Here is a 14,237-nt window from a genome sequence, read left to right as displayed (position 1 = left end):
ACGTAACGAAACGCACTGCTCTCCTTTGGATCTCTATTTCCATTGTCAGTCTTGTCTGGTCAGGTCCCAGACTGACGAGCAACGTTCAAGTACTGTTCGGACGATGATTTTTAAGCTACCTCGTTTGTGGGATGACTACATTCCCTAATGATTCTGCCAATGGATCTCATTCTGGTATCTGCGTCATCTTTGATTAATTTTATGTGATAGTTTCATTTCAAATCGCTCCGTATGCACGTGTATATGCGAATGCTTCCAGTGATTGTTCTGCAATCATCAAATCATACAGCACTGGGGCTTTGTTCCTATTAATGTGTAACACGTAACATTAATGATACACGGTCGATTTACAGTCAATGCACGAAGTGTCGATCTTCTGCAGGCCTTCCTGCATTTCGCTAGATTTTCACTTCCTTGGGGTATGCCCGAAGCTACTTTTACGTCTAAGAATTTCACTCCGTTGAGGATTACATGCTGTGTTCTGTTTGCTAGTAAATCTGCAGTCCAGTCTCAAAGCTGGTTTGATATTCCGTACGTTCCTGTTTCATACAGTAGGCGGTGACGCGAAACTATATCGAACGAATGAGAATTTCACTTTGCAACCGAGTGCGCGCTGATACGAAACTTCCTGGCAGATTAAAACTGTGTGCCGGACCGAGACTCGGGACCTTTGCCTTTCGCAGGCAAGTGCTCTACCATCTGAGCTACCTAAGCACGACTCATGCCCCGTCCTCATAGCTTTACTTCTGCCAGGACCTCGTCTCCTACGTGAGGACAGGGCGTGAGTCGTGCTTGGGTAGCTCAGATGGTAGAGCAGTTTCCCTCGAAAGGCAAAGTTCCCGAGTTCGAGTCTCGGTCCGGCACACAGTTTTAATCTGCCAGGAAGTTTTATATCGAACGAGCTCCTGAAGTGAAGGAACACGACGTCAATCCTCTGCGTCTCGATGACGAAAAGAGACAACTTGGGTTCACACGGTCATTGTTTTCGGGAGTCTTGGAGAGTCTTACAAAAGAGATTTTCAGTCTCCAGAAATTTCATAACATTTGAGCATAAAACATGTTCCAGAACTCTACAACAGGTCGACATCAGAGGTTTATGCCTATAGTTTCGAGCATCTATTCGACAACCATTCCTGAAAACTTGAATGACTTACGCTTTTACGATTTTTTGTAATGCTTCGCTCCTCCAGAGGCCCGTGGCACACTACTGCTGTAACAGGAGCATATTCTATTAGAATCGTATTTGCACGGAACAGATCTTCCATGTCTTTTTGTCTCATAATAGCGCCAGAACGTTAAAAAAAACGGTTCAAATGGCTCTAAGCCCGACGGGACTTAACATCGGAGGTCATCAGTACCCTAGAACTTAGAACTACTTAAACCTAACTAATTTAAAGACATCACACACATCCATGCCCGTGGCAGGATTCGAACCTGCAACCGTAGCGGTCGCGCGGTTCCAGACTGAAGCGCCTAGAACCGCTAGGTCACACCGGCCGGCCCTGAATGTTCAAATGACGTCGCTGTGGTGTATGCCAATTTGGAGCTGAACTTTGTGTTCTGACAACTGTTATTGCCGAGATGAAAATACAGTGACAGTATAAGCTTGAAATGTGGTAGGTTCATACAATGAACAGGATGCACAGGCCGTGATGTCCAGTTCACGATTCCAGACACAACGTGCTTTATAGGACTGTATAAAGAATCCACAAGGCTGTACGTAGAAACTTCCTACAGTGAAAAAGGGAAAAAAAATAAATGCAAGTCCTGACGTTCGTGCGAAACTCTTTTTGAGAAGTTTATAAAATGCTTTTTTCACGGAGCTGGAAAAGAAAGATAGTCTTTATTCGTTATCTCATTGCATTGGATTCCTCTTTGGTTCTGCCTTACCTCTTTGGATATTTCCATGGCACGTATTGGTTCTCCCTTCATCAAGTCAAAGATGTCTATCAGGATGGAAGAGGACTCATCATTCCTGTCGTACCACTGCACTACCTTGTACACGTGGCCGGTATCTGAAACATCATCGTAGCTTGAGGCCTACTGGTGACAAAAAGAAATAACTGTTAAGTGCACGAGACGAGAGCGGACCACTTACTGGTGCCGGCGTAGTAGACGATGTACTCGGCGAGGTCGACCTGGACGCGGTCCACGACGACGTGCGTGAAGAGCACGTCGCGCCTGTAGAACACCGGCTTCCCATTCTCGTGGGCCACCGCCGAGTCCATCAGCGGGTGCGACCGGATGAAGTTGAGAACGGTGTCTGAAACACACCGACAACTGTTTCCACATGCTACTCGACAAATATTATCACCAATGTCTCGTTATTACGTAACACCATTCATTTACACTGAAGAACCAAGGAAATTGGTACGGTTGCCTAATAACGTGTAGAGCCGCCCCGAGCAGGCAGAGGTGCCGCAACACGACGTGGTATGGACTCGACTAACGTCTGAAGTAGTGATGGATGGAATTAACGCCATGAATCTTGCAGGGCTGTCCTTAAATCCATAAGAGTACGACAGGGTGGAGATCTCTTCTGAACAGCACGTTTCAAGACATCGCAGATATGCTAAGCAATGTTCATGTCTGGGGAGTTTGGTGGCCAGCACAAGTGTTTAAGCTCAGAAGAGTGTTCCTAGAGACACTCTGTAGCAATTCTGGATGTGTGGGGTGTCACGTTGTCCTGTTGGAATTGCCCAAGCCCATCAGAATGCACAATGGGCATGAATGGATGTAGGCGATCAGACAGGATGCTTATGCACGTGTCGCATGTCAAAACCGTATCTACATGTATCATGGGTCTCATATCACTCCAACTCCATACGCCCCACACCATTACAGAGCCTTCTCCAGCTTGAACAGTCCTCTGATTACATGCAGGGTCCATCGATTCATGAGATTGTCACCATACCCGTACCCGTCCATTCGCTCGATACAATTTGAAACGAGATTTGTCCGACCAGACAACATGTTTCCAGTAATCAACAGTCCAATATCGGTGCTGACCGGCCCAGGCGAAGCGTAAAACTTTGTGTCGTGCAGTCGTCAAGGGTACACGAGTGGGCCTTCGGCTCTGAAAGGCCGTATCGATGATTTTTCGTTGAATGGTTTGCTCGCTGACTCTTGCTGATGCCTCAGCACTGAAATCTGCAGCAGTTTGCGGAAATGTTGCACTTCTGTCACTTCGAACGATTCTCTTCATTCTTCGTTGGTCACGTTCTTGCAGGATATTATTCCGACAACAGCGATGTCGGAGATTTGATACTTTACCGCATTCCTGTTATTCACGGTACACTCGGGAAATGTCGTTCGGGAAAATCCCCACTTCATCGCTACCTCGGAAATACTGCGTCCTATCGCCCGTGCGCCAACTATAAACCACGTTCAAACTCACTTAATTCTTGATAACTTGCCATTGTAGCAGCAGTAACCGATCTAACAACTGCGCCAGACACTTGTTGTCATATATTGGCGTTGCCCACCGCATCGCCGTCTTCTGCCTGTTTACATATCCTGTATTTGAGTACGCATTCCTATTACAGTTTCTTTGGCGCTTCAGTGTATTTTATTTCATCAGATCAGAGATTTTCTCATACTTTGTACCACAGTGTTATTCATGCATTACGGTTCAAATGCATCTTCTTTGTATCAATCTTCTTATTTCTTGGCAGCTATACACATGGATCTATTAGTAGCCAATTTCTTCATTTCTGCGTAATTAGTGTCTTCTGTATTATGTACATCTTGTTTTAAAAATGGCAGTCGTGGTCTTCCGCGGGCTACCTTTCGTTGTAATGTTCCTTCCAGGACGTTCAGGAGCTGGTCGTGTCGTATTTCATGACCAATCCACACGTGTCTTCGTCGCTCCATTGTTCTCCTAAATTCACTTTCTTCTCCAGTTCTTTACAGGACTTTGTTGTTGGTGCTCTTATGTGTCCACTTTATGTTGAACACGCCTCTCCAGCACGATATTTCAGATGCCTTCATTTTAGTTTTGCCTATTGTCCATGTTTTGTAGCCGTACAGAGCTACTCTTCAAGTGCTCCTAACTACCCTTTTCCTCCCTTTATTTGCGATGTTGTTCGATAAAAGCCTTTTTATTTCATTTGTGGATATTGCTTTTTGTTACTATAAACCTTTGTTCTATGTATTCTTTCCTTTTTTCCGTCATCAGTTATCTTGCTTCCTAAATACGGCTATGATGCTGATTTTTTATTGTTTTATTTTCTCTAATTTTTATATTCACTTCTTCTAATTCCTTGGAGTATACGAGTATTTCTGTATTTCTTGAGTTAATATTAAAGTTTTCCTCAGCCCTTAGTATTGTATCCATTGTAATTTACAAGGGTCTTTGCAGGTTTCTTTAACCTCGCAAACCTATGCATCTGTATTCTTTCTCCATTTATTTGGATGTCTTTACAGCATTGTTTACACTCTTTTATCTCATGTGCTATACAGACGTTGAATACGGACGAAGACACATTGAATTAATGTCTAAAGCTTTCCAGAATTCTATCGTCTTTATGTGTATTTCTTATCTTTACTATCGCTTCTCGTTGTTTGTACGATTATTTCGTTAGTCTTTTGCCTCTAGAGTCCAGTTCAGTCATTGTAAGAATTTCCATTAGTTTGCTCCAGTGGACACTGCCGAATAATTCCTTGAGATCTACAAATGCTATATAATTTTTTCTGTTGACACGAAGGCTTTCTTGAATTACACCGTGAAGGCATAAGACAGATTCTCTTGTGCCTCTTCCTTCTCAGTACCCAAATTGGTCTCCAGCTACGTTGGTTTCAACTTTGCTCTTAATGTGTCTGTGTGTTATTCTTGTTAATATTTTCGAGGTGTGAGTTAGAATGCTCAAAGTGCTGTGACCCTCACATGTAACTGCTTTATTCTCCTTTGGAATCATTATCATGATTGGTTACTTAAAGTCTCCTAGGTTAACACCAGTTATATTACAGTACAGTAATGCTAATACTACAAGTGGAAAGCTGCATAAATTAATAGATATTGTCAGTGAAGTGAATAACACTAACTACGTACAAGATAATCTAAACACCAGTGCCATATTTTATGGCTCTGAGCACTATGGGACTTAACTTCTGAGTTCATCAGTCGCCTTGAACTTAGAACTACTTAAACCTAACTAACCTAAGGACATCACACACATCCATGCCCGAGGCAGGATTCGAACCTGCGACCGTAGCGGTCGCGCGGTTCCAGACTGTAGCGCCTAGAACCGCTCGGCCACCCCGGCCGCCTGCCTTATTTTAGGATTACAAGGATTGTCCGAAGTAAAGTAAAGTGCATCAGAGGCATCCTTATCAATTACAGGTGTACGTTCAACAGTAAGAGCCGATGTTAATATTGGTTTACGGGATCGGTAATTAGCATTCTTTCGGAGCTACAGACGTAAATCAGTTCTCTGTGAATGCGACGGAGATCATCAGCAGTCGAGTTTTTGGCGCAAAAAAAGATTTAGTGAAGGTAGCTTGTCACAGAACGCAATTCGTAGGAGCTTTCTGTAAGTGCTTCCTCTGTGCTAGTTGCATAAGTGTTAATTCCGAGACAGAGAGAGAGAGAGAGAGAGAGAGAGAGAGAGAGAGAGAGAGAGAGAGGGAGGGAGAGAGAGAGAGCATTCCTGAGAAAAACGTTACCGATAAAAATGCTGTGGTCAAGAAACGATGATGTAAAAGTTGTATGATTTACTTTTTCAGGTGCAAAGGGAAGCGCTTCTTACATTTCTGCAGGGCGTGGAGCCGGCCGAAGTGGCCGTGCGGTTAAAGGCGCTGCAGCCTGGAACCGCGAGACCGCTACGGTCGCAGGTTCGAATCCTGCCTCGGGCATGGATGTTTGTGATGTCATTAGGTTAGTTAGGTTTAACTAGTTCTAAGTTCTAGGGGACTAATGACCTCAGCAGTTGAGTCCCATAGTGCTCAGAGCCATTTGAACCATTTTTTTGCAGGGCGTGGAGAGATGTTGAAGCTTCGATACAAGCTGTAACTTTGTGTTAAACTCCGTTTAAGTATTACTCCTAACGTATCTGGTGAGAAACTGGAGTTTATTTTTCCCCATTTAGGTTAAGGATGAACTTTAACAGTGTGTTTTGTGTCCACTGTTATGACGCACACAGAGCAACTCTGACATTCTCCAAAACTGTCGTCAAGATAGTTGGCTTTTTACTCAAGTTTAACTGGAGACCATAAGCATCATTTTCGTACTGATGACACGTCAGTGCCATACGATACGAGGAGCGTTTGGAAGAAAAAATACATTCTAGCTTTGGAGAAGATTGATTAGTATAATATTCACATATTTTTATTTTAGATCCAATCACGTAGTTATGACAACAATCGTAATCGTTTCGGACACAGATTAACCCTCAACATAAAAACATGTGTATATCACGAAAAGTATCGCACCTAAAACCGAACTCTTGGGGCCAGCCGAGACTACCGCTTCCCTTGCTACTTTGTAGTCTCAGACTTGACATTTGTTTGATAAGATATTATATCCGAGTAAAACGTAGGCTGCTAAATTTGGCATACACTCGTTAAATGTCGAAGTTAACAGTCTGCAAAGCTTTGTTGAAATGTACAAAGCGTACGATAAACTCCTCTTGTTTGTTCATTTCTTGCTTTAGGTCCTTTGCTGTTTTTATTTACGTAGATGCTACTTCGCAGTCATTATAGTTTTTCGAGTGTTGTGCGAAGTCCATTTGAGGAGATAGAATTTGTGGTCCAACACATTAACAATAGTTCTAGTAGTATTCAACTTGTTCTTCGTCTGAACTCACTCTAATCTTCCAAATTTGTCGATATGATTTGCCGCAGAGGATCACGATGTGAGCTGCCGTCCGCCAACTCTCAAAGATGTGCCGATGGAGCGCCTGCTGACGTCAGCAGAAGTTTCGTATTTCTACCAGTGTCTAAATCTACAAAGGTCGTAACATTCCGCTAAGAAACAGTACGTGTGAAAGATTAAAGCAACAAGATAAATTCCTCTGAATTTGTGTTACGTGCTAGAAATACTTCGTTTACGCCATTTACTTGGTAGAAGAAGGTGTTCGTTATTATAACCTGAGTCATATACCGGGTGAACGCGCATTTCTAAAGACTCAAAACAACCTCAGCGGCTACGTTTGATGTAAGAAAACCAGGTGGGGCTGTAACCTGTGTAGGTCCTGTTGCACAGCGATCCTGGGTCCGCTCTTAGCACCTGCACCTCTTTCAGCTTTCATCAGAACACCTGCTGTGTGTGTGGTGGGCAGCGCCCGCACTGTTTGATGATACAGTGCGCACACAGGCTCCTGCGTCAGGGGACTTTATTTGGGGACGCGGCGGTGAGAGACACGCTCGATGGGGAACACTGCACAATATACAAACACGGTCACCGGCAAAATGTTTCTGGCCGTTTTCGTCGAAAGGAGGCAAGCGTAGTCTTTATGAATTTCATACAGCTACATATAAGGTCGTCATAATTACATTAGAGTAATGTTGGCTGGCGCTAGCGTTTGCTACTCAGAGGGAGTGGTCCAGGGCTATGATTTATTGGTGGCGTCAGTTTACCCCTTTGAGACACGGATTTTCTTCTCGAGAAAGTAAAATTTTTACTTACACTCCTGGAAATTGAAATAAGAACACCGTGAATTCATTGTCCCAGGAAGGGGAAACTTTATTGACACATTCCTTGGGTCAGATACATCACATGATCACACTGACAGAACCACAGGCACATAGACACAGGCAACAGAGCATGCACAATGTCGGCACTAGTACAGTGTATATCCACCTTTCGCAGCAATGCAGACTGCTATTCTCCCATGGAGACGATCGTAGAGATGCTGGATGTAGTCCTGTGGAACGGCTTGCCATGCCATTTCCACCTGGCGCCTCAGTTGGACCAGCGTTCGTGCTGGACGTGCAGACCGCGTGAGACGACGCTTCATCCAGTCCCAAACATGCTCAATGGGGGACAGATCCGGAGATCTTACTGGCCAGGGTAGTTGACTTACACCTTCTAGAGCACGTTGGGTGGCACGGGATACATGCGGACGTGCATTGTCCTGTTGGAACAGCAAGTTCCCTTGACGGTCTAGGAATGGTAGAACGATGGGTTCGATGACGGTTTGGATGTACCGTGCACTATTCAGTGTCCCCTCGACGATCACCAGTGGTGTACGGCCAGTGTAGGAGATCGCTCCCCACAGGATGATGCCAGGTGTTGGCCCGGTGTGCCTCGGTCGTATGCAGTCCTGATTGTGGCGCTCACCTGCACGGCGCCAAACACGCATACGACATCATTGGCACCAAGGCAGAAGCGACTCTCATCGCTGAAGACGACACGTCTCCATACGTCCCTCCATTCACGCCTGTCGCGACACCACTGGAGGCGGGCTGCACGATGTTGGGGCGTGAGCGGAAGACGGCCTAACGGTGTGCGGGACCGTAGCCCAGCTTCATGGAGACGGTTGCGAATGGTCCTCGCCGATACCCCAGGAGCAACAGTGTCCCTAATTTGCTGGGAAGTGGCGGTGCGGTCCCCTACGGCACTGCGTAGGATCCTACGGTCTTGGCGTGCATCCGTGCGTCGCTGCGGTCCGGTCCCAGGTCGACGGGCACGTGCACCTTCCGCCGACCACTGGCGACAACATCGATGTACTGTGGAGACCTCACGCCCCACGTGTTGAGCAATTCGGCGGTACGTCCACCCGGCCTCCCGCATGCCCACTATACGCCCTCGCTCAAAGTCCGTCAACTGCACATACGGTTCACGTCCACGCTGTCGCGGCATGCTACCAGTGTTAAAGACTGCGATGGAGCTCCGTATGCCACGGCAAACTGGCTGACACTGACGGCGGCGGTGCACAAATGCTGCGCAGCTAGCGCCATTCGACGGCCAACACCGCGGTTCCTGGTGTGTCGGCTGTGCCGTGCGTGTGATCATTGATTGTACAGCCCTCTCGCAGTGTCCGGAGCAAGTATGGTGGGTCTGACACACCGGTGTCAATGTGTTCTTTTTTCCATTTCCAGGAGTGTATATTGTAATCCTCTAAGGTGATTTTCTTACGATTTTAGATGCAAGATTTATACAAAAAAAACATGATTTCAAAACATACTTCGTACACTTGGCTTAAATTTATGATCTAAAATAACCAATTACAAAATATTCTCTATTGTAATAAGGGGTAAAAATGATGATTCAAAAATCACCACGCAAAATAAAAATAACAATGCTCAGTTATATAGCGGAATATATCGAACCAACCACAATCGTGTATTCTTGAGGTCACGAATTGCTCCACATTGGCAAGAGCTACTGCACACTGCTATACTGACTTGCTAACATTATCACGATGAGGCTCAGCTGGCAGCACTCGCGCCTGATGAAAAGGCTGAACACTCACAAATGTGTACCTCAGGCTTATTTTGGTAAAAAATACTTCGTTGCAGCAAAGACACAATAAAATTTATTGTATACAGTTTAGCTAGAGAGTCTGAAAGGGCTAAACAACCTGAGATAGGTAAGACACACAAACTTTCATGCTTGATTTTATTCAAATTGCCTTTTTTTCAAATTATTTATTTCTTGTCGCTCACATGAAAGTGTTTCATAACAGAAAGTGTTAATTCATGGGGTGATCGGACACAGTATCGCGAGCGTAAAGCACGAAGTAATGTTGGAGAAATTTAAGGGTGCAAGCTCTGATAGAAACGCTTTGAACGACATGACACGTATGGATGGGTAATCATAAACCAGGATTAGTTACAGAGTTCAGTGAGAGTTTCTGGCAGATTAAAACTGTGTGTCAGATCGAGGCTCGAACTCGGGACGTTTGCCTTTTGCAGGCAAGTGCTCTACCGACTGAGCTACCCAAGCACGACCCACGACCCGTCCCCACAGCTTTAATTCCTCGTCTCCTCCCTTCCAAACTTGGCCGCGAAAGGCAAAGGTCCTGAGTTCGTGTCTCGGACCGGCAAACAGCTTTAATCTGCCAGAAAATTTCATATCAGCGCACAGTTAGCTGCAGGGAGAAAATTTCATTCGAGTTCATAGAGATTGGAACTTTGATCTGTATACAGGAAAGCGCTGAAACGAAACGTATGAAGCGCAAATCGCAATTTCTCCTTATTTAGCTAGTCAAATGTAACTACCGGTTTGTAATTAAAATAAACGCAATTAATTGTTAGTTTACCCATCGAAAGGTGAATGAATGTATGGGAAACAACTTCTGTCAGCTGAATTACACTGAACGAAATGAAACTGGCATTATCGAGAGCAACCGAATCAATGAAATGCAGTTACGCGAAAGTATATCAGTAAGATCTGTTCATAAACACTGAACCGGAAGTGTATATAAAAGTACTGTGACATTTGATTTCATTCATTTTACTCAATTTTATTCAGTTGGTACAAATTCCCGTGCCAGGGATACTCTGCCACATCCGTTCCCCCAATGGATCTATTCCCATGCACTTTGTAAGTAACAGCAGGAAACATCAGTGACCATGAAAAACGTACTCAAAATATGCAATTATTAAAGCCAGTGGACGAGATATGTGAGACGATTATTCCTTCATCCAGACCCACAATTATATAAAACTTACGGAAAGGTATAACTGCCATTTGACAGTATGATACGCTTTATTACACGATCTAAATTTCGGCCTTCTGTGGAACAAATGAATATACGACAAAAGTACAAACAGCAGAAAAGTAGGGCAAAAATATGATTCATGTATACATTTCATGATTTTTTTTCTTACTTACATGTCAGAAATCACCTAAAATATACATCTTCGGTTACTTCTGCCTGGTGTTTCGTATGTAAAGGTGAGATCATTTTTGTGGTATCTAACTGGCTGGCGATTTTCACGCTTTATTGGCAACATAAGAATATTAAATAAAACGGATGACCAGATCACAGCTTTACTCTTCGTTTTACTGTGTCGAAGCAGCAGCCAACATAAATATAAGTGAAATAATCGTCACAGAGGCATCACAGTCTGAACCATATGATGTATGGTATGTAAAAGAACTAACTACTAGAACTGTTCATTTAACACGCTGTTTAACTTATCTCTGCAACAGATACAAGGTGTCAGAATTTACATTATATGGCATGGAGAACCAACTGCATAGTGTGCACGTAAAGATCGCGTCATACCCTATCGTAATTTAAGAGATACAGAAGTTAAACTTTGTGAAACCATTAAATATTTGATACATGGTTCGTTCTAAAAATAAACAGTTATAAACGTCTCAAGGATTACAACCATCATACATAAGAGCATGTTTGATATATGGTCCATAATATGAATAAATGGTTTTAAACATCGTTAAAATATAAAGCCCCTTTTACACTGTATGTGCGTGCGTGTGCGCGCCGCACCCCTTTGTGTGTGTGTGTGTGTGTGTGTGTGTGTGTGTGTGTATGTGTGTGTGTGCGCGCAATATATGTGTGGTAGGTTTCTATTTCACGTAGTATATATACATACAATTTGGCTAGTTGAGTGTAACTTCCGGTTTGTGACTAAAATAAGTACAATTAATTGTTAGTTTACCCACCGAAAGGTAAATAAATCTATGGGAATCAAATGAAGCTAAACGTATCGAGAGGAAACGAATCACTGAAATGCAGCTACGCGAAAGTATATCAACAGATTCGCTCAGAAATGCTGACCAGGAATGTAATAAACGTGCCATGGGAATGATTACATTTCACTCAGTTTTATTCAGTTAGTACATATTCTGTGACAGCGGCCCTCTGCCAAATCTGATCATCCAGTGGAACTATTCCCATATACTTCGTTAGTAACAGCAAGAAACATCAGTGACCATGAAAATTTGAATATGGCCTGGATACGTACTCAGAAAGTGTAACGGTTAAAGCCACTGCACGACATATGCAGGAGATCTTGGTCCCAATACCAATCTTGGTTCTGCGATATCCAATAGCTGAATTTATGTTCCAAACCAAGCCACGGACAGTGATTCCATGAAAGTCGTTACTGAAATGCCCATAGCCGCTATAGTGGTCTGGGGGACGAGTGAACACCTGGAGCTGGAATATGTCGTTGGACTGCTGCAGAGCTGAAATATGTACAAAACCAATCTGGATGGATCAGATGTGCAGGGAAATAGAAGATATTGAAGGAGCCAAACGTAGGTCATTCCGCACAGGAGTGCTTTCTGAAAGAAACGTACTTGGCGAGAGTGTTTGTTCAGAGGGAAAAAGAATGTGCCACGGAATTACCAAAATTGTTTCTTACGAAGTAATTCGCTTTGTGATGTGAAGAACCCAAGCTGGGCAGTCGGACGGACGTAGCCGTATGTTGATCGGCATGTGAGATACACAGGTGCATCTAGTGTGAGAGACTCCACTTCAAGGCTTCATAAGATACAACTGCTTGACACACTAGTATCTGCTGAGAGATTGTGTGAGACTTTTTTATGCTGTCACTGCAACTAGAGTTGGGTCGGCGTACAAAGATCCCCGACAATTGTCGTGGGCTGGGCACGGCAGTTTCACACGCCAAGCACGGAACGCGATTTTGCAAATGTCTCTATGGCAACGCTTCCTTGTTGTCGCTGTTACATACACGACTACTGTTTTCGCTTCTAGCCGTTAGCCGTATGCAGCTGACACCTGGCACCGTCTCTGCTAACGGTTAGGGACTTCCTTATTACTTCGATTCGACTGTAGCTCCAGGGTTGCAATACAGCGCGGAGCACAAATACGCAGTGGGCACCACCCAGGAATTGTGCTGACAGCCACACGCTGCGAAGACTCTCGTATCAGCTCACTACTGTGCGATGTCTGGTAAATAAAAGGCGGAAGTCATAGTACGTCTGATACTGTGTGTTTGTCACAGAGTGGTACTTAAAATCCAGTGTAAACTATCACGAAAACTTCATTTATGCAAGGGGAAAATAATTTTTATCTTTTTTTAATTGTAGTAATGTAAAAATATTTCTTCTGAATTTTGTTTCGTAGAGTATAATTGAAATAAATTACTGATCGAGTAAAACATAACACTTTACAGTATTAAAACGATTGTCATATAAGATGTTTACAATTCTACGGTCTGTAAACACAATCTCGCTATTCACTGCTAACTGTAAATAACGGACTAAAGTTCATTAATCTATAATTAATAAATGTAATTAAAACTGTCTGGAATCCCCAGCAGGGGGTTTGAAATAAACGCATACGCAAAAGCACAATCACGTCAAACACTAATAGACAGACTTGTTCACCCTTTGTCAGTGCGTTAGTTGATGATAGGACTTGTATCGAAGCATCGTGGAATAACTGCACGGCATTATACGCACCTGTAGAGGAAACTGTAGGGAATGACTCTGAATGGAATATACACTACTGGCCATTAAAATTGCTAAACCACGAAGATGACACGCTACAGACGCGAAATTTACCCGACAGGAAGAAGATGCTGTGATATGCAAATGATTAGCTTTTCAGAGCATTCACACAACGTTGGTGCCGGTTGCGACACTTACAATGTGCTGACATGAGGAAAGTTTTCAACCGATTTCTCATACACAAACAGCAGTTGACCGGCGTTGCCTGGTGAAACGTTGTTGTGATGCCTCGTGTAAGGAGGAGAAATGCGTACCATCACGTTTCCGACTTTGATAAAGGTCGGATTGTAGCCAATCGCGATCGCAGTTTATCGTATCGCGACGTTGCTGCTCGCGTTGCTCGAGATCCAATGACTGTTAGCAGAACATGGAATCGGTGGGTTCAGGAGGGTAATACGGAACATCGTGCTGGATGATACGGCCTCGTATCACTAGCAGTCGAGATGACAGGCATCTTATCCGCATGGCTATAACGGATCGTGCAGCCATGTCTCGATCCCTGAGTCAACAGATGGGGACGTTTGCAAGACAACAACCATCTTCACGAACAGTCGACGACGTTTGCAAAAAAATGTTTCAAATGGCTCTGAGCACTATGGGACTTAACATCTTAGGTCATCAGTCCCCTAGAACTTAGAACTACTTAAACCTAACTAACCTAAGGACATCACACACATCCATGCCCGAGGCAGGATTCGAACCTGCGACCGTAGCAGTCCTGCGGTTCCGGACTGCAGCGCCTAGAACCGCACGGCCACTGCGGCCGGCTACGACGTTTGAAGCAGCATGAACTATCAGCTCGGAGACCATGGCTGCGGTTACCCTTGACGTTGCATCACAGACAGGA

At 44.1% G+C, this 14,237-nt stretch overlaps 1 protein-coding gene across 1 annotated transcript in view; it reads right to left on the bottom strand.

The window, feature by feature from the left end:
- Positions 1-14,237, bottom strand: part of LOC126412318 (semaphorin-2A-like) — a 786,039-nt gene that overhangs the window by 22,864 nt on the left and 748,938 nt on the right. Inside the window, exons 9-10 of the mRNA XM_050081839.1 lie at positions 2,099-2,263; positions 1,891-2,015 (exon numbers count right to left, since the gene is read on the bottom strand). Coding sequence (XP_049937796.1) covers positions 1,891-2,015; positions 2,099-2,263 — 290 coding nt within the window. The remainder of the gene's footprint in view (positions 1-1,890; positions 2,016-2,098; positions 2,264-14,237) is intronic.

This window comes from Schistocerca serialis, chromosome 7 (assembly GCF_023864345.2).
Source record: "Schistocerca serialis cubense isolate TAMUIC-IGC-003099 chromosome 7, iqSchSeri2.2, whole genome shotgun sequence".
NCBI classification, from domain to species: Eukaryota; Metazoa; Arthropoda; class Insecta; order Orthoptera; family Acrididae; genus Schistocerca; species Schistocerca serialis.
The sequence above is the reverse complement of the archived record's forward strand: the minus strand, read 5'-3'. Positions and strand labels throughout refer to the sequence as shown.